Here is a 21,289-nt window from a genome sequence, read left to right as displayed (position 1 = left end):
CCACTGCACAAAGTCTTCTCCAGCACATCCCAAAGATTCTCAATGGGGTTCAGGTCTGGACTCTGTGGTGGCCAATCCATGTGTGAAAATGATGTCTCATGCTCCCTGAACCTCTCTTTCACAATTTGAGCCTGATGAATCCTGGCATTGTCATCTTGGAATATGCCCGAGCCATCAGGAAAGAAAAAATCCATTGATGGAATAACCTGGTGGTTCAGTATATTCAGGTAGTCAGCTGACCTCATTCTTTGGGCACATAACGTTGCTGAACCTAGACCTGACCGACTGCAGCAACCCCAGATCATAGCACTACCCCCACAGGCTTGTACGGTAGGCACTAGGCATGATGGGTGCATCACTTCAGCCGCCGCTCTTCTTACCCTGATGCGCCCATCACTCTGGAACAGGGTAAATCTGGACTCATCAGACCACATGACCTTCTTCCATTGCTCCAGAGTCCAATCTTGATGCTCCCTAGCAAATTGAAGCCGTCTTTGCCGGTTAGCCTCACTGACAAGTGGTTTTCTTAAGGCTACACAGCTGTTTAGTCCCAATCCCTTGAGTTCTCTTCACATTGTGCGTGTGGAAATGCTCTTACTTTCACTATTAAACATCTCCCTGAGTTCTACTGGAGTTTTTCTACCATTTGATTTCACCAAACATTTAAGTGATCGCCGATCACGATCATTCAAGATTTTTTTCCGACCACATTCCTTCCTTGAAGATGAAGTTGCCCCCCCCCCCCCCCCCCCGTCCTTCCGCTTTTTAATAATGCGTTGGACAGTTCTTAACCCGATTTTAGTCGTTTTTAGCTTCTCCTTAGATGTTTTCTCAGCTTGATGCATGCCAATAATTTGACCCTTCTGAAACAGAATAACATCTTTTCCAAGACCACATGTGTCGTGTCTTTCGACATGGTTGTTTAACAAATGAGAAGCTACTCACTGCATCAGTTAGGGTTAAATAACTTGTTGCCAGCTGAAACATAATCACCCATACAGTAATTATCCAATGGGAGACTCTTACCTATTTGCTTAGTTAAATCCAGGTGGCGACCTTTTTTTTGGCCAGGCAGTGTATTATCAGTACTTTTACCAGCATAGATATGTAAGGTGTGCTTCTCTGACCAGGCTGTTGGATGCAGGTTCTCTTTATTCTGAAGGAAAGCTCTGGAAACACGATGCAGCAGGGAATCGGTCTATGGATGAAATCTCGCGAGATCAGACCTATAGTTACTGAGCTCCCAACCTCGCGATATTTCACAGTCTTTATCGCCGCCATAGAGCTCGGTGCGGGACGGCGTGCTTTATAGCGCATGAGGTAAACTAACTCATTATTGTATGTTTTCTTTTAGTGCTAAAGTGCATATAGTGCGCAATGATGCGTGTATATTTATGTATGGATTATTACAGGGGAAGTTTTTAATGTAACTTGTGCACGCTTTGCTAGCTGAGAGTGCTACTGTAGCCACGGCCTGCTGTTGCTGAGGCGGTCTTGCTTTTAATTAAACAAACCGTGTACGAATAACAGCTTTCAACCATTGCTTTTTCCTGCTGCGTTATTTAACGTGTTTTATTAGGACCCAGGCTTCCATTTATAAAGTTACAACACAGTGTGTTCACTTTTTTACATTGTTTGGTTATTGCTAAAGTGGCTATGTTCTCTCCACACCCGTATTCAGAGCCATCGCGCCTCCTGTAATTTGATTGGCTTATTCCGTATTTCATTTAAACAGACGGTTACTTGAGCACCGGAGCTCTGAACCAATAGCAGCGCAGTAGGCGGGACTGTAGCAGCCAATCCCAGTAGTGGAGGAAAGATTTGTTTGGAAACGGGTGTGAAAGCGAAAATCTCTACGCGCTATTTTAGTTCCTGCCGTTACAGTTATTACCGGTTTAACTGGAGTTACATCTCTCTAATATTCAGAGATATAGGCGCACAGAAATCAAAAATAACTTTACCAAAACATGCACTTTTTAAAGGAGAAAAAACAACCTGCTTGTGTATATAATGAATTATCTATAAACATTTTACCTGATTATTACTTACACGTTAGACATGTTTTGTAAACCTACAATGACGTGCAAAATCTGTCCAAACTCACCAGTCAGAGCAAAAAGGTCCTGGGTTCGATTCCCAGTTGGACCAGTCCGGGTCCTTTCTGTGTGCATTTTGCATGTTCTCTCCATGTCTGCGTGGGTTTCCTCTGGGAGCTCCTGTTTCCTCCCACAGTCCAAAGACGTGCAAGTGAGGTGAATTGGAGATACTAAATTGTCCATGACTGTGTTTGTGTTTAACATTAAAACTTGTAAAGTGATGAATCTTGTGTATCCAGTAACTACCAGTTTTGTCATGAATGTAAAACATGACGTTAAAATCTTAAAAAATAAATAAAATTAGAAAACTGTAGGCAAATTGATGAGTATATCAGTTATGTACAAATGTGTCTCAGTATGTGCTGCGTTCATGCATTTTTCTTATAAAATCAGCCACAATCTAGAGCTCAAATTAATAGCAGAAGTTACTGATTAAGTGTTTTGTTGATCTTTTTTAAAATATTAATAATACAATCTTAAATATGCAGTAGTTAACAACCTTTACAAGGAACAAACTCATACATATCAAATTCATATATCTGCTCATTTTAGAGCACAGGCTTTATTTGCTAATTTATATTAAAAGGGGAACTTAAACATTCATTCATTTTCTTATCTGCTTATCCAGTGGGGTGGGGGGGATTGCTTTAGCCTATCCCAGCTTTACAATGGGCACAAGGCACACAGTAACACCCTGGACGGGATGCCAGTCCATCGCAGGGCAGATACACATTCACCTATTCACTTATAGGGCAATTCAGTGTCTCCAATAGGCTCTATCAGAGCGGTAGAGAGAACAGAGTGGCGACACTCTCATAGGGAACCGTTGGAAAGGGGGCGGGACATTTTTTCTGCGCAGCTTCCGGGTTGTGGAGCTCTGTATAGTTCCAAACAACCCATAGAGCCCCATTCATTTCCACTACTTATCCAGCATTTTTAGCTGTATGTTGCTTTGTTTTAAAACAATTATGAATTTAATGTCATTAATATACTTAATACTGTTATTGTTTAGCATTTGCTCAGCACTAAATGTTACATGTTTATCTTAATTAATAGGTATAACTGAATTTAGCTTATTCAGTTTAGCTTAATTAATGACACACGAGTCTTTTCACCTAAAATGAGTTGATTAATCAAGAGTCTTGTTACAGAAATGATAATAAAATATTAGAACCACAATAACTCATTATACTTTTACTTTCATACTTCAGTACATTTGAAGGTAAATTTAGTTTAGTACTTTAGTGGAGGTAAAGAGTATTTTTACTTTTACTACTACTTTTACTGGAGTAATATGTTACCTTGGATATCTCTACTTTAACTCAACTACATGGTTTGTGTACCTTGTCCACCACTTACATTAGACAAAATGAACTAGTGCATATTCATAATGAATTCATTAATGTATTACATGTAGGAATCAATTATTAATCACTCATGAAATAAGAGATGAATGAATGCTTTTTCATGTACCTTAAAGGTACGGTAGTGTGTTTATCAATCTGTTCCTTCAGTGCAGGTAAACCTTATGAATCCAGCCACATGGTTTAGTGACATGAGTGTTTAGCCAAAATGATTATTATTATGAATCCTCAGGAAAGTGAAGGGAGATTAGTTTATGTAAAAAACAAAACATAAAAAAACTTTAATCTCTGTACTGTATATTGTCTCTACTACTTAATGATATCGCATTATGTAATGTATGCTAATATAATGTACTGTGTGTTAACAAGAACGACCTATTAACAAGTCATTATAAACATCAAGCTTCCACTTTATATACCAAATTGACATTAAAGCAGATGCAGTAAATGTAAACGCAGTTGAAAATACCCAGAAATTGTACAAATGTTTATTATTTGCCGTTTAATATTTCATTTACTGCTGCCTGTCCCATTTGAGAACATGACAGCGCCGGGTTTGTTTGGAACTATCGGAGGGTTACATGAACCACGTGACCGCGTAGCGGCGAGATCAAGGAGTGTCGCAACTCTCTCTATCTACGGCTCTGGGCTCTATGCACGCAAGCTCTGTGACGCGTTTCCGTTTAGCGTTAGTCGGGCAGTCTAGCTTCCGGTTTGTTATAAACACCGGCAAATTTCTAATCACAACGTGTCGTATAGCGGCGAATATACGAGTTTGAGTTCTAAAATTAGTAAGAAGGTTTTGTGTTTTCAAAAACAAGATCGGGGTGGATCGGTACATTCTCAGGGTTCATGTTGAACGCTGCATCCGACGGGTTAAAAAGAATAAGTTGTTTGACACAGTGATCGCTATCAGAGCATAAATCAGCTGTTTACTGTATCGTGAGATTGGACCACTTGTCAAGGGATGGAGCTAAACATTCGTTTTTGACTGTAATTTTTTAAAGAACGTGCACATTTAAATATTGTAAATATATATATTATAGTTTATACTCTGTTTTTAAACAAAAGCATAAAAAGCCAACAAAAGCCTCTTCATTATGTAAACATACCTCTTATGTCTACACTCTGATTATTTTATTAGTTCTACAATTACAAACTGTAGTTAATTTGTTTCTTTCTATACTGTTAGCCTCCTTTCTGTTCTTGATGACCAGGACCCCCACAGAGCAGGTATTATTTAGGTGGTGGATGATTCTCAGCACTGCAGTGACAATGACATGCTGGTGGTGTGTTAGTGTGTGTTGTGCTGGTATGAGTGGATCAGACACAGCAGTGCTGCTGGAGTTTTTAAACACCGTGTCCACTCACTGTCCACTCTATTAAACACTCCTACCTTGTTGGTCCACCTTGTAGGCATAAAGTCAGAGACGATCACTCATCTATTGCTGCTGTTTCAATTGGTCATCTTCTAGACCTTCATCAGTGGTCACAGGACGCTGCCCATGAGGCGCTGTTGGCTGGATGTTATTGGTTGGTGGACGATTCTCAGTCCAGCAGTGACAGTGAGGTGTTTAAAAACTGCAGCAGCGCTGCTGTGTCTGATCCACTCATACCACAACACACACTAACACACCAGCACCATGTCCGTGTCACTGCAGTGCTGAGAATCATCCACCACCTAAATAATACCTGCTCTGTGGGGGTCCTGGGAGAGTCATTGAAGAACAGCATGAAAAGGGGCTAACAAAGCATGTAGAGAAACAGATGGACTACAGTCAGTAATTGTAGAACTACAAAGTGCTTCTATATTGAGTGTGTAAAACAGTTTTTGCTGTTTCTTACGTTTTGTGAATCTGGCAGTTGTTTAACATTCATTTCACAATGAATAGACCACTTGAATGGCGTTAAAAAGACTTGAAATAAAATCTTTTTACATTTAACTTCAAATGGACGTTTTTTTTTTCTCTTTTGTAACATGATACAAGGTTTTGAACTGAACAGCATATATATTTGATACCCCATTGCTGCCAGCTTGACACTGATAAATTCTGTAATGACTAATTCTTGATAACCTGCTGTAATAAACATAAGAATAAAAAAATCAAAGTTCCTCCTCGCATTTACAACAAATATGTTTTTGGAGAAAGACATGTTAATACTGTAACATCAAATTAATCAATTGACAGGAAATTTATTATGGTCTGACATATAACATTTGATAATGAATAAAAGATAACTCATTCATATATTGGTGAACAAAACTTTTTACACTTAATCAAAAGATTGAGGGTAAATTGCTAATATATCCAGTCAGATATGTTTAGTTTGTTTTATGTTGTATTAGGATTTTAACATCATGTTTTACACTTTGGTTACATTCATGACAGAAATGGTAGTTACTCATTACACAAAATTCATCAGTTCAAGTTTTAATATCAAACAATTTTGTATCTCCAATTCACCTCACTTGCACGTCTATGGACTGTGGGAGGAAACAGGAGCTGCCGGAGGAAACCCACGCAGATACAGGGAGAACATGCAAACCTCACACAGAAAGAACCCGGACCACTCCACCTGGGAATTGAACACACATACATATATATATTTATTGTTGTTTGAACATCATTAATACATGGGATTTGACACTATCTTAAAGCTTGCCTAACCTGGCACTGTGCAAGCAGAATATGCATAAAAATGAAATTGTAATGGTATGCTTCAAAGCTAACTAAAACATGAATCTTAATACTGGTCTGTCAAGCTAGATGTAGTGTTTGTCTAGTCTAGCAAAACAACCACTAACCAGTTTACAACTACCCTACTTGCATGGTTCTAAGGAAATGTTTGCTAACGTACTTACCTTCATATTTGTCAATGTCGCTGGAGTTGTACATTTAAAATCCTTTTTCCCGCTTGTTAGAAGAAGCAGTACAAACCATGCGTCGGTCGGTCTAAATCGTTCACTGTCAGACGAGGTTAATCTTGAAGACAACAAGTGTAAAAGAGAGCCATGCCTAACGTTATCTGCTTGTTGACGACCGGCAAATGAATACCGGAAGTTGATCTGCCAGTATACGAGAACCCGGAAGACAGTCGTGCATAGAGCCTATTAACCTGACTGCATGTTTTTGGACTGTGGGAGGAAACCGGAGCTCCCAGAGGAAACCCACGCAGACACGGGGAGAACATGCAAACTGCGCACAGAAAGGACCCGGACCGCCCCGCCTGGGGATCGAACCCAGGACCTTCTTGCTGTGAGGCAACAGTGCTACCCACTAAGCCACCGTGCCGCTGGAACTCTTACTGTGTGGAGTTTGCATGTTCTCCCTGTGTCTGTGAGGGTTTCCTATGGTAGCTCCGGTGGGAGGAAACTGCAAGTCAAACTGAATTCTCATTTAGTACAGCTCTGTTCATGATGCTGAACTGGTTTTGCTCTTGCATGTGTTGTCATTAAATTCTGTGCAGCATTTTTTTAATTTGATGGGGCACTATGAGCTTGTCTGATATCGGTTAACCTTCAACTAATGATGAACGTGTTATGCACTTAAACTATCACTGATTTTACAGTCACAAAACTTGTTTAACTGTGCACGTATATTTTACCAGCTTCTGGTAGATTAATAATGTATAAAATACTTGCTTTTTTCTAGACCCGCTTTTGAACAATAGCAGCTGTCTGTGTGTGTTTGTTTCTTCATAATAACCTGCATCAGGACATCTCAGTTAAGAGCAGGCGCTAGGTAAGTGAGCATCCGGAATCTCATGAAACTTTACATCAAGTGTCATGTGTGGCATATTTTTAACAACATTTAGTTTTTAATAGGATTAGATTTAGCCTCTAAATTATTTTTAGAGATTTCAAATAAACAGCCCACATGTGGAAGTAGAATAGCATAATTCTGTGAAAATGTGCTTTACTGGTTTAGGCCACCAAATAAATTAAAATCCCTTTGGTCAAGGGGGGTTAATAGAACATTGTTCCCCATGATGTCATACATTGTAGAAAACACATTCACTGAATTCAGATGTCAGCGTTCTCGATTTGTTGTCTCCTTATCAAGTATCTCTTGTTCTAAGTAGGTTTGTGTGTTTTCTTTTTCTTTTTTTCTTTTTTGTCGTTTCTCTCTGTGTCGTCTGTGCTATAGAGCGTATCTCTTGACCGTACTATAGTTCCAAAGCCAATGGCAGAACAATTTGGGTTCAAACCACCCTAAGGTGGGCACTTCATCACTCTGGAGTTCATTTAAGCAAAGGTACTTCAGCTTTCTTCTGTGTAGTACTGAGTAAGGGGCTCAACTTAATCACATTGTAAGATTGTAACTTTCACACTAAGGCAAATCTGGATAGTGTTCCGTTTCCCTCTGCTGCTAAGAAGGAAGACTACTGTTTTTGCTCCTCCTTTTTTGAACATTCACAATTTAAGCAAACTCTCTATTCCAGAGAGCTGCAGTTTGTTTTGTTTTACAGTAAACAGGTCATTTTAATAAGAACAGCCTTTAAATGTCTTTTATTGATTAATTATTGATCCTCAAAAGGAAATTGCAGAATTTTACTATGTTTAGGAATCATAGTTAGTTTTAGTTATTGATATTCAAGCGGTTTCAGAGCATGCCCAACAAAGCCTGACTTTGTTAGTTTCATCAAATTCGCGTTTGTGCCTGTCAGTGTAACCTGACCAGTACTACTGAGTACTGACCAACCTGTTTTTAAAAATGAGGCTGCGTTTGCTCTGAAACTTGATTATTGTAATGTTAATGAGGACTTCACACATTCACATGAGCAGTGGGTCTCACCAGGGTGTGCTCAACAGGGAGGCAAGGCTCTGACGATGGAGAATGGACAGAGCACCGCCTCGAAGCTCGGCCTGCCACCCCTTACCCTCGAACAGCAGGAGGCGCTGCAAAAGGTAATGGTGCCCTCTAGATACCTTTCCTAAATTATTTATTGTAAAGTTCTTGATACAATAGCTTGGTTTTAATCAGCTGAGCAAGTGCTAAATGTTGTTCTTTACTAGCCTGCATGCGTAAGCTTGTTTGATACAAATGCATGTCATATAATAGAGAAGTGAAAGGCCAGCGCTATGCTTTTAGTGCTTGTGTGGGATCTGTACGTTCGCACCCTTTTCAACTGCTGGCGTAAGCCTGCACTTTTTTAGTTTGACTAGCAGCCATCACTGCAAGTCTTCCTATGTGATAGATCACACCCACGAGGAGCTGAATAGCTGTATATCAGAATATGTTTTTTTACCTCACCTATCAATTAGTCAGTACCATGTACTGGCCAATATTACTCTTGTCACTAGTCTCTTCTCCCTCAATTACTTTTATATTAGAAATGTCTTTTGTATTTATTGTACTGTATTTTCTATCTGCACTGTGTTTATTGTCTTGCGCATTTGTTCTGTGTTTCACCCTGGTCCTGAAGGAACGTGTTTCGTTTCAGTATGTACTTGTTTTCTGTGTCGCAGGCAAAGAAGTATGCCATGGAGCAAAGCATCAAGAGCGTGCTGGCCAAACAGACCCTCGCTCAGCCTCAGCCAATTAACAACTTCCAGGTAAACACCTCCCTCGACCATGGGATGCTTTTCCCATTGTACTTGTGTAAAAATGGCAAATATATGAATAGTTTCATTTGCTGTATGTTAATTTCATCCTGAAAGTGACCACTCATAAGTATGCACTTTTTGATATGTTTTACTGTATTTTTTTCTCTTCTGGGTTGGATTGGGAGGGGGGGGGGGGATTATCTTAGTATCTGGTGCATGTTGTACTTCTGTCACAAAGATTTATCAAAACAGTTTCTGATGTTTAGTTCTCTCGCTCTTTGTCTTGTCTTGTACCATTAGCTCCCCAATTCCTTAGGAATGGCCTCACTGTCCATGGCTGGTTTCGGTGATCCTCTTTCACCCTTGCAGTCGGTAAGTAAGCAGATATCTTTTAAAGAGGGGGTTTGATCAAGTAATAAGCAGCGTTGTGCTTCCCCCTTATTTTTTATTTCTTAGCGGACGTGTAGTTGCTCAGTTCTGTTTGTTTTCAGGTTGCAGCGCAGCGACAGAGGGCGCTAGCCATAATGTGTCGTGCTTACGTTGGCTCAATTTACTATGAGCTCGGAGAGGACACTATCAGACAGGCTTTTGCTCCTTTCGGGCCCATAAAAAGCATCGACATGTCCTGGGACTCTGTTACACTGAAGCACAAGGTACAAATCCTGTTTTGTTTCGCGTTCTATGTAGGACTGAGTAACTTTCTAGTTCTAACAAGAGATGTTTGCCTGGGCAGGGATTTGCATTTGTAGAATATGAGGTCCCAGAGGCAGCACAGCTGGCTTTAGAGCAGATGAACTCAATCATGTTGGGAGGCAGAAACATTAAAGTAAGTCAGAACCTTATAAAATAATATTGTGTGTTATACTGAAGTTTTAATTATTAAAATTGACTTGAAATGACTAAATGTGTTTTTGTTAAGGTGGGACGTCCAAGTAATATTGGTCAGGCTCAGCCAATCATAGACCAGTTAGCAGAGGAAGCGCGGGCCTTTAACCGAATCTATGTAGCGTCGGTACACCCAGACCTGTCAGATGACGACATCAAAAGTGTCTTCGAAGCATTTGGGAGAATCAAGTCGTGCTTACTGGCTCGGGAGCCCACGACGGGGAAACACAAAGGCTACGGATTTATAGGTAAGAATCCGCGCTCGGCTTTCGTTCGGTTGAAAATAATGAGTTTGCGACCGAGAGCGGTCAGTCATAGCGGAATGCTGTTCTCTACATATGTCTCGCAGGGGGATAGAGAAGGGGTGGGGGCAGGTTCCTCACATGCTTTCATAGTAAGTTTTTGTTTTTTTGTTGTTGTCATTATTTTTCTTAGGCTCAGTTGCGGACAATTTGTGCCATAAGTGCCCTCTGGTAATTACACAGTAAATGACACAGTGCTCTGCCAGAAGAATTAAGCTCAGCCTTCCTCTCAGACCCTTCATGCTTGACATTACTGTTCCGTTTTTCTGTAGAGTACGACAAAGCCCAGTCGTCGCAGGACGCCGTGTCCTCCATGAATCTGTTCGATTTGGGTGGTCAATACCTGCGCGTGGGCAAGGCCGTGACTCCACCTATTCCAATGCTGGCGCCCAGTGCGCCCGGCGGCCTCCCCCCTGCGGCTGCTGTCGCCGCGGCTGCAGCCACGGCTAAAATCACTGCTCAGGTGAGCTCATCTTACACTCGTACAATCTATAGTTAGTCAGGAGTGTGTATGTGTGTGTGTGTGTGTTTTGAGAGAGCAGCAGATTTATTTTGGCACTAGTATGTTTTCTTTTATAATTAATTTAAACCAGCGTGAGCTATTTTTGTAATTATATACACTTGGCAGAGCTAGAACAGATACGTAGGTAATGTATGTGAGGAGTTGACATGAAGACAGCATTACTTATATGAGCCAGAGATTTTGACATGCAGAAAGATAACATAGCGTGTAAACTCCAAAAACAGATGGCATGGAATCTTTCCACTCCGGAGAATCGGACAGAAGACTTCCTCAACTGTCTGGTAAATCCTTCGGGCAATTCTGTTCCAAGCACCCTGGTGCCTTTTTTTGTTCTGTGTAGATTTCTAAGTGTACAGAGAGAAATGTTTTCAGATCCATCCAGTTATGCTGGTAGTTATTGTGTTGTAGTCTGCCAGATTAAATATATGTTAATTGGAAGGTTAAAAAATGTAGTTGTAGCTTTAGGTCATTCAGGGTCCCTTATATAGAAGCCCTTGTATTTATAAGCATTTATTATTATGCCATTTATCCAATTGAACACTTAGAGGCTTAAATTGTTTTTGCCTGCACCTTATATTTCAATTTGGTAAATACTAGGGCTGTCATGCACAGGAACACGGGGAAACACGTTGGTTATGGAAGGTTAATGTAACTGCAGTTGTGGTGGTTTTCAGTGTAGGCCATTAATAATTACAAAGTTATGTACAATAAGATGAGCTATTACAGAATGATAGTGGTAATACTGACGAGCTCGCACAGCTTTTTAGACAGGATTTGTAAACATGCTTAACAGCTTGGCAAGCACTGGGCAGCATTTTAACTTTATTAACTATTATAATTAGGGATGCATCAATACCATTTTTTTCCAACCAAGTGCATGTATTTCTGTGCTTGCCGATACCTATTGGATCAGATATCTGACGTGCTAGAAAACTCGAGCCGGTCGGATCGAGTTGTTCAGTAGTTCACACTTAGCGATCGAGAGCCGAGTTTTGATCGCCGAGCGAACGCTGAGTTGCTCCCGAGCCGGCAGATCTAGCGCTGACCAGTCGCAGAAAATCGTGTAGTGTGAACCAGGCATAACGCAGCAACGTGCATTAGGCACACGGTATCGGATGTTTAGTATCGGAGCCTCGTTTGCGAGTACGAGTACAAGTTAATGAGCGCGGTATCGGGCAAATACCCGATACCAGTATCGGTACTCATGCATCTCTAATTATAATACCAGTCTTAATATTGTAGATATCTAGGGTAGATGAATGTTATTTTAATATTAATTCAATATTTATTCAAAAATTTTTTTTATTTTATTTATGCATTTTCCCCCCAATTTAGTGTAGTCAATTTGTCTTCCGCTGCTGGTGGATCCCTGATTGCAGTCAAGGTGGATATATTGCTGCTCACGTCTCCTCCGACCTGCGTGCAGCTCTTAGCGGACCCCTTTTTCACCTATGCACTCTGCACAAGCGCCTCTATCTGCCAATCAGGGTCCTTACACAGTGTTCGAAGACCCCACCCTAGCAGAGACGTGTCTGCTGCAGGCACTGCCAATTATGCCCGCTAGATGGCGCCCAGCCGACCGGTGGCAACCCAGAGTTTAAAACCGAGGAGTTTAGAATCTCGGCACTGGTGTGCTAGCAGAATATCTTGCTGCACCACCTGGGCACCCATATTAATTTATTTTTAATCATTATTTTTAACCATATTATTTTTTGCCACACGTGCCGTCGATCAATTATTTTCACCTGCTAGTGTCAGGGGCTCTCGGAGCCCAGTATAGTGTGCAGAGAGAGACACACTGCCATTTCTGATCAGCTAGTGTCAGTGCCTTATAATATAGAATATGTTATCATGATCTAGGGTTTTGCTGAAGGATTCCATGCTGACATAAACAGTATAAAATAAAATAAAACACAACTGTGGCAGTGTTTTAGGTTAGTGTTTTTACATTTCATGCTCTGACAGCCCTAGTAATTACAGATTCGTTTTAGGCTTAACTGTTTTAATTGGATACAACGTACTGTAATGTACAACCTCAAATGTTTAGTCTTTTATACTAAATATGGCTTTGTAAGCATTTAAAAAGCTTGTTTTGCATTTTCCTTTCTTAAATATGCATAAACTAAGACTTATTGCACTTCTGCTGTCTTGGGCTACATTCACACCAAAAAGTGGTCAGAGGAGTACAAAAACTGAATCTGTCTATGGCAATATAAACACCGCCTGCCCTGCTGGATACAATTCGAACAACTTACTCTGCTTTTGCAGCGTCTCTATGACCCTCATGCAAAAGAACAAAATTGGCTGTGTGTATGTAGGGGAGGGTATAATTGCTGAAACGGAGTTCCTCAACTCTGGTGCAGGTGTGGCTTCTGCTGACCAGTCGAGGTGACTGTTCACAGATGGCAGGTTGTGGCTCTCTGTGCGCGATACTGCACCCTGTGAGACCCTGCCCCAGGCAGGAGAAAAGAAGCGATCAGCTGTGTGTGTCGGATCTGGCACATGACGGCCTCGGCTGTCCTCGATCTGACAGAAATAAAATTCAATTTTCCATGACTGAATTGGGTGCCATTGGGAAAAATATATGATTAATCTTATTAAGTTAATCTTGGTGTGTGAATGTAGCCTGATACTTGTTTAGTTTAAGGGTTTAATAACTGAGCTAAAGGGAAACAAACTGTAATTTTGTGGGGAGGGAAAATGTGTGTTCCTCTTGATAGTGTAGCTTGCTGTTTTGTGTTCTATGTCTTTCGGCTTAGGCCTGGTTGCATTGAAATACTGGCAGACATTGTTTTGACTATATCATACACCATTTATTACCAGTTAAATGTTTACTTTAATAAACTTCAAGCACATTTTAGTCAATATGCAATCGAGGACTTCAAGGTTCAGTGATGATATCACTTAAGAAACAGCACTCAGTGAATGCTAGTCTATAGCATTTAGGGCAGTGGTAGTTTAACAGTTGAGGTTACCAGCTAAAGCATCATCAGTGCCAAATTGCCACTGCTGGGCCCCTTAGGCCCCCAAGGCTCTTGCTCCTCAATTGCTCGAATTGTATTCATTCATATTGCCTAAATGCGTCTGCTAAAATGCTGCAAATGTAAATGTATTCCTCCTCTAAATGTAGAGCTGTGCTATACAGTAATCCCTCCTCGATCGCTTCGGGGTTGCGTTCCAGAACCCCCCGCGAAAGGTGAAAACCCGCGAAGTAAAAACCATGTGTTTATATGGTTATTTTTATATATTTTAAGCCATTATAAACCCTCCCCACACTCTTATAAACATTTCCCGCACAGTTATACAGCATAAAGCGGAATCTAACGCTTCTCTCCTCTGCTGAGCCAATCAGCACCCAGGATACTTAACCGCGTGCTCTGATCGGGTAGCTTCTCAGCCATCCGACAATAGCGTCCCGTGTATGAAATCAACTGGGCAAACCAACTGAGGAAGCATGTACAAGAAATAAAAAGACTCCTTGTCCACAGAAATCTGCGAACCAGCGAACAATCCGCGATTGATATTTAGACATGCCTGCATATAAAGTCCGTGATCGAGTAAAGCCGCGAAAGTCGAAGCGCGATATAGCGAGGGATTACTGTATTACACGGACACAACCGATTGTTATTGGTCTTATATTGTCACAGAAGTATGCAGCCAGGCCAGGCCTTGTCCACTCGTGTCCTTGTCTGTCTTACCTCGTTTTGTCCTGCCTCGTCCGTGCCCTGTGTGCTGGTTAACGGGCGCTGTCTGGGTGGTGTTTCTATATGTCCCCCTCTCCTTCCAGGAAGCGGTTGCTGGTGCGTCCATCCTGGGGGCAATGACAGCTGGCTCGGTGACCATGCCGCAGCTCCCCCAGGCCGTCATGGCAGCCCAGGCCCCAGGGGTCATTACAGGTAGGCTGGAGGCACATACTGTTCACTCAGCTGTACAGTAGGAGCAGATGCTGCTAGCACTGTAACCTAGTGTGTAATTTTTTGCATGCTTTTAGATTACATGGTTTAGTTGGCTGTGTCACTGCATGTTGCGTGTGTGTGTGTGTGTGTGTGTGTGTGTGTGAGGGAGAGAGAGACGCTACAATCATTTAAATGCGGAGTGGGAATGCAGGGTTTTTATTCTTTTAAAATGTGTTACTTTGGCATTATCTGCATTAATAGCTTCTTAAATTTGTTGTCTTCAGGTCTAAATTATTTTTAACACGCACAATTTTATAGTGCTACAAAGATTTTAAGGCTTAATGGGCTAGTCTGTGTCTTGAGACTACTGGAACACAGAAGCAACATGAGCTCATCTGTATTGTCTGTCGCATTGTGCCTGAGTATTTTACATTTGGCAAAATGTTCAAATCCTGAAACCGCCAGGTTTTGTCATTTGATCTAGAACAAGTAGGTGGGCAGTTGTAGCCTGGCGGTTAAGGTACTGGACTAGTAATTGAATGGTTGCTGGTTCAAGGCCCACCACTGCCAGGTTGCCGCTTGTGGGCCTATGAGCAATCCCTTAACCCTCAATTGCTTGGACTGTATACTGTCACAGTACTGTGAGTTGCTTTAAATAAAAGTGTCTGCTAAATGCTGAAAATGTAAATGTTAGGAGGCTATATTGTACTAATGCTAATGCGTTGGTTGTAGGGCAGTTGTAGCCTAGCAGTTAAGGAACTGGATTAGTAATCATAAGGTTGCTGGTTCAAACCCCACCACTGCCAGGTTGGGCTCTTGAGCAAGACCCTTAACCCTCAATTGCTTAAATAACTGTATACTGTCGCTTTGGTTATAAGCGTCCGCCAAATGCAGAAAATGTCAAATGTCAAGTAGGTTCAGCGTGGCCTGAATCCAGCAGCACCCATTGTAGCAAGTCGTCTGGGTAGCTGGTCTGACACTCACCAGTCTGTGAGACCCTGTGCATGAGGATGTTTGTTTTTGTACTGTAATGATTCCTAACATTAATAGAATAAGGCAAACCGTGTGGCTTTGCTAATGTTGCTTCTTTGTCCCATATACACTGATCAGCCATAACAATAAAACCACCTCCTTGTTTCTACACACATTGTCCATGTTATCAGCTCTACTTACCATATAGAAGCACTTTGCAGTTCTACAATTACTGACTGTAGTCCGTCTGTTTCTCTGCATGCTCTGTTAGCCCCCTTTCATGCTGTTCTTCAATGGTCAGGACCCCCACAGAGCAGGTATTATTTGGGTGGTGGATCATTCTCAGAACTGCAGTGTTAGTGTGTGTTGTGCTGGTATGAGTGGATCAGACACCGCAGAGCTGATGGAGTTTTTAAACACCTCACTGTCACTGCTGGACTGCGAATAGTCCACCAACCAAAAACATCCATCCAACAGCGCCCCGTAGGCAGCGTCCTGTGCCCACTGATGAAGGTCTAGAAGATGACCAACTCAAACAGCAGCAATAGATGAGCGATCGTCTCTGACTTTACATCTACAAGGTGGATCAACTAGGTAGGAGTGGACAGTGAGTGGACACTGTATTTAAAAAAAACAACAAAAAAAAAACACGTGTCTGATTCACTCATACCAGAACAACACACACTAACACACCACCACCATGTCAGTGTCACTGCAGTGCTGAGAATCATCCACCACCTAAATAATACCTACTCTGTGGGGGTCCTGACCATTGACAAACAGTAAAAGCAGGCTACAAAGGTATGTAGAGAAACAGATGAACTACAGTCAGTCATTGTAGAACAACAAAGTGCTTTTATATGGTAAGTGGAGCTGATAACATGGACATGGCTGATCGGTGTATCTTTGAAATACAGGGATTAATTTGCTATAGGATTAGTGATTATTGTAGCTGTTCATGCAGATATCCAACCAATTTCTTTATCTCTTGACACGCCCTCAACAGATTTGTGTTCCTTTAGGTAAAATAAAATGCAATTATTGTGACATAAGTATTATTATGCAATCTAATTCATGTACTTTTATAGCACTTTATTATAATTCTGTTTTAATATGTTCAGCTCTGCCCCCCAGATTTTTGTGTTCTACACATTACATAGTTCAACGTGGCCTGTGATGGGACCTGTTCACTAATAGAGTCTCTTATTGTCTCTCCTTGTCTCTCTCTCTCTCTCGTTTTTTTTCTCTCTCTCTCTCTCCTCTTCCCTGTTTTTATTCTTCAACCATCCTGACCGTGGCCTCTTAACCCTTCCCCTTTGCGGCACACTGACCAACCAAGTGTGAAGAGGACCGTTTCTAGCCCCTCCCCTCATAAACCAATCTGTCATTCCCATTGGCCAGTGAGTCTCAGATCCTGTGTTTTTGTAAAATTGATCTCGGTCCTTTGATTGGATCAGAGGATTTGTAAAAGTGAAGTGATGGGATGAGTGAGTTTGCTGATTCATCAGGAAGAAGACTGACCCTTGTACTACTTAATTTTGTTCGCATCCAGCTGACCTCCACGTTTTGCACAACTGTTTTAAGCATCACTAAGTAGATTTGCACAAACAAGCTGATGTATGTTTTAAAACTTAAACTCATTTAGACCCAAAGTTCAGAGCATTTTATCTTTTAGAGTTTAGTCTAGACTTTTAGACCACACTGACCAGATTTGTACACATTAATGTAGTTTCATGACAATCAGCCTGTGATTTTGGAGGCATTAAGTCAATGGAGCCCCAGTTGCCGAGTTAAATCCCCTTAACCTGGTTTAAACCCACATTCATAAAGCTGCTGCAGGCACCCTGGGGCTCCGTGTTGTCTTCCGAGGCGAAACAAACAAACGCTCTTACTGCTGCATCTCTGTGCAGGCGTGACTCCGGCGCGGCCAGTGATACCCCAGGTAGGCCTGGTGAATCCCGTGCTGGCCTCTCCGCCGGTGCTGTCTGCCGCCGTGGCCGCCGCGCAGGAGGCCAAGGAGAAGAAAGAGAAGGAGGAAGAGGAGGCCGCGTTAGCCGGCACCGGTCAGGAGATGCTCAGCGAGCAGGAGAACATGAGCATCTCGGGCAGCAGTGCCAGGCACATGGTCATGCAGAAACTGCTAAGGAAGCAAGAGGTGGGTCTCACTGGATCAGTACTTGTGTCTTGTGTTAAAATGTTATAAGCCCTCTGAACATGACTATTGAATTTGTATATGAATAAAGTGGTTACATTTAAAATAAATGGTGGGAATAAATACTGCATCTATGCACACTATATTGCCAAGTATTCACTCACCCATCCAAATCATTGAATTCAGGTGTTCCAATCACTTCCATGGCCACAGGTGTATTAAACCAAGCACCTAGGCACTAAGCAGACTGCTTCTACTAACATTAGTGAAAGAATGGGTCGCTCTCAGGAGCTCAGTGAATTCCAGCATGGTACCGTGATGCCACCTGTGCATCAAGTCCAGTCATGAAAATTCCTCACTACTAAATATTCCACAGTCAACTGTCAGTGGTATTATAACAAAGTGGAAGTGATTGGGAACGACAGCAACTCAGCCAAGAAGTGGTAGCCATGTAAAATGACAGAGCGGGTCAGCGGATGCTGAGGCACATAGTGCGCAGAGGTCACCAACTTTCTTCAGAGTCAATCGCTACAGACCTCCAAACTCCATGTGGTTTTCAAATTAGCTCAAGAACAGTGTGTAGAGCTTCATGGAACGGGTTTCCATAGCCGAGCAGCTGCATCCAAGCATTACATCACCAAGCGCAATGCAAAGCGTCGGATGCAGTGGTGTAAAGCTCGGCGGCACTGGACTCTAGAGCAGTGGAGACGTGTTCTCTGGAGTGACGAATCACGCTTCGTCTGGCGATCCGATGGATGAGTCTGGGTTTGGTGGTTGCCAGGAGAACGGTACTTGTCTGACTGCATTGTGCAAAGTGTGGTGGAGGGGGGATTATGGTGTGGGGTTGTTTTTCAGGAGTTGGGCTCGGCCCCTTAGTTCCAGTGAAAGGAACTCTTAATGCTTCAGCATACCAAGAGATTTTGGACATTTTCATGCTCCCAACTTTGTGGGAACAGTTTGGGGATGACCCCTTCCTGTTCCAACATGACTGCGCACCAGTGCACAAAGCAAGGTCCATAAAGACATCAGAAGAGTCTGACTGGCCTGCAGAAAAGCCCTGACCTCAGCCCAATAGAACACCTTTGAGATGAATTGGAGCGGTGACTAATGGATTAAGAATGGGACGTCACTCAAGTTCATATGCATGTGAAGGCAGACGAGCGAATACTTTTGGCAATATAGTGTACATACATAATTAGCTATGTGTTAGGGGGAAGTTGGCATCCTGTCCAGGGTGTTCCTGTGCCCAGTGTTGTGCCCAGTGGTTCATGGGAAGCCTGACCCACGCATCCCTGACCAGGATGGTGGTAAAGCATGAAAATGAAATGAATTTAGATTCTTTACATGCAAGGTGCTGTTGTTCCTGACATTATCGTTTCTGTGGTAGTCTTGTTCCACTCACAAAGGTTTCCTCTTCTCCCACAGTCAACGGTTATGGTGCTGAGGAACATGGTCGGCCCGGAGGACATAGACGACGACCTGGAAGGTGAGGTGACTGAAGAATGTGGCAAGTTCGGTGCCGTCAACAGAGTGATCATTTACCAGGAGAAGCAGGGTGAAGAGGAGGACGCCGAGGTCATAGTTAAGATCTTTGTGGAATTTTCTGCTGTTTCCGAGATGAACAAAGCCATTCAGGCTCTAAACAAGCGCTGGTTCGGAGGTCGAAAGGTCATAGCTGAAGTTTACGATCAGGAGCGCTTCGACAACAGTGACCTCTCGGCATAGACTGACAAATCCATCTTCTCCTCACGTTACCCGGTATTCGGTTTATTTCATACACAAGTACAGATTCAGCTGCTCACCACTATTCCCAGTGGTGCAAGCCTCAATTTTTAACTTGTAAGTATTTTTTATTGATGTTGATATTAATATTATTAATTGACGCCTTTTGGGGACGTAGTCAAGCGAAAGCTCATGAATATTTTTTTCTATCATTGTTGCGTACTGTGAAGGACTGTTATCTGAAGATATGTTCCTGTATTGGTTTTGTTCCTTCCCTTCCCAACTAGAGTTTTGATTAGATTGCATTTTTTGTTTTGTTTTGCCCCGAGTTACTTTTCAAAACATTCGTAAGCATTTGGTTTAACAGCCCGGATCAATAAATTCTTCAAATACAATTGTGTCTCTTTTTTTTGTCATTTTGCAGGTGAGTTCTGACATTTCCACATTAGGTCTTTGATTTCATTACCTAAAATGTATTACAAGAAGGAGTGTGTGGTTAGCATTAGCCTTTAACTTCACTGGGGTTGGCTTGGTGCCCCAAAATACATTATGGAAAGCATACAGACCAAGTTATGTATGCTAGATGTAGAATAGGCCATTCTCGATTGACACACAAACACCTAATGCTAAGAGAAGAGCCCAGACTTTGTGAAGACTGTCACATACCAATCACTATAAAACATCTTGAATGAACACCCAAGGTACAACAGAGAAAGACCAAGACTACACATGCCCAATGCATTAAAATAAACTCACACATGATAATAGAAATAATCATTAATGTCCTTAATATAACATAAGACTGAATACATATAGACAAAACTAGACTAATAAAACTAGCATTAAACACCTGATTTCTGTCGTTAATATCATAAATGTAACAACATTCAAACAAGTCTGGGACGAGGTGCAAATGTCATGCAAACCGAAGTGCCATATGACTAAAATATACAAAGTGTTTAATGCTTTATGTGCCTCCACAAAGCAAACAGTCACTAAATTATAATTTTAAAGAATTCCTTGGGTGGCACTGTTGCTCACAGTAAGAAGGTCCTGGCATTACATCAGCTGCAGTGGCTGTTGTTTCAGGTCAGCACTGACCCTACCATAGCAGTGGCTGTTGTGTAAGACTCGGTAAGTGTGATCTGGCAGTGATCACATTCAGAGAGAGAAAATGTAGTTGGTTGGGGGATTTATAAAAGACGTGGATTAGACATTTTTTGCTTACTTTTTTCACTTGTATCCTAAAACTAACATGACCAGGTTTTGTCCTTGAAATAAGGCCAACGAAATCTGGACTTTTGATCTATCCTACTATTTGTCCTGAAAGTGCCATTATAAAATCCTTCTTTATTGTTAAAATAACTTTTATTTGGATAATTGTCCCTAATATTGCAGCTTTTGTAAGATTAGTCACTGTTGGTGTTAAAAAATGCTACAATTAACCTGTTAAAATCCTAAATAAATAAATAACATACTGCCACATGAGTGATAAGCTGATGTACAGTTGAAGTTTACATCAACCTGTTAGAAGCATGTTGTTGTTGAAGTCTTGTGATGAGATGAACTCCCTATTAATGCTAATAGTTCTGGATTGTTCAATAATATTTGTTCAGGTGTAACTGAGTTGTTGCTGATCTTTTTCCCGAGCTTGTTAACACTAGCAGTGCTCTTTGTGTCCAGATTAACATCAGATGCTACTCGGTTAGCCATTCTCCTGCTTTTTAATAGGTGTGTCTGTTGAAGGTGGGCGGTGGTTTCTACATTACCTACAGGAATTGTTTAACACGTAACACACACGCTATTAAAATAGAAAGTTTTAAAGCCGA

General features: G+C 41.7%; 1 protein-coding gene and 1 long non-coding RNA gene across 5 annotated transcripts; one reads left to right on the top strand and one right to left on the bottom strand.

The window, feature by feature from the left end:
* The first annotated feature begins 1,261 nt into the window (after positions 1 to 1,261).
* puf60a (poly-U binding splicing factor a) lies at positions 1,262 to 19,855 on the top strand. 4 transcript variants are annotated; one of them, XM_062993881.1, is made up of 14 exons: positions 1,262 to 1,320; positions 7,114 to 7,203; positions 7,609 to 7,716; positions 8,274 to 8,369; positions 8,931 to 9,017; positions 9,309 to 9,380; positions 9,500 to 9,661; positions 9,742 to 9,834; positions 9,928 to 10,141; positions 10,468 to 10,658; positions 10,943 to 10,999; positions 14,506 to 14,614; positions 17,497 to 17,741; positions 19,164 to 19,855. In XM_062993881.1, exons 4-14 carry the CDS (start codon positions 8,292 to 8,294, stop codon positions 19,461 to 19,463), a joined length of 1,608 nt encoding a protein of 535 aa, XP_062849951.1. In that variant the 5' UTR covers positions 1,262 to 1,320; positions 7,114 to 7,203; positions 7,609 to 7,716; positions 8,274 to 8,291; the 3' UTR covers positions 19,464 to 19,855. The 4 variants fall into 4 exon arrangements, with proteins under 4 accessions (XP_062849951.1, XP_062849950.1, XP_062849949.1 ...); XM_062993880.1 differs by having other exon boundaries at positions 8,247 to 8,369; XM_062993879.1 differs by lacking the exon at positions 7,609 to 7,716.
* On the bottom strand, positions 5,639 to 6,564 carry LOC134311355 (uncharacterized). Its single transcript, XR_010011394.1, has 2 exons — positions 6,324 to 6,564; positions 5,639 to 6,037 (listed from the first exon to the last, which is right to left on the bottom strand). It is a non-coding gene; the product is annotated as an uncharacterized LOC134311355 (long non-coding RNA).
* Positions 19,856 to 21,289: the final 1,434 nt, after the last annotated feature.

Source organism: Trichomycterus rosablanca, chromosome 4 (assembly GCF_030014385.1).
Source record: "Trichomycterus rosablanca isolate fTriRos1 chromosome 4, fTriRos1.hap1, whole genome shotgun sequence".
In the NCBI taxonomy this organism is placed as follows: Eukaryota; Metazoa; Chordata; class Actinopteri; order Siluriformes; family Trichomycteridae; genus Trichomycterus; species Trichomycterus rosablanca.
This window is presented reverse-complemented; position numbering and strand designations above follow the sequence as displayed.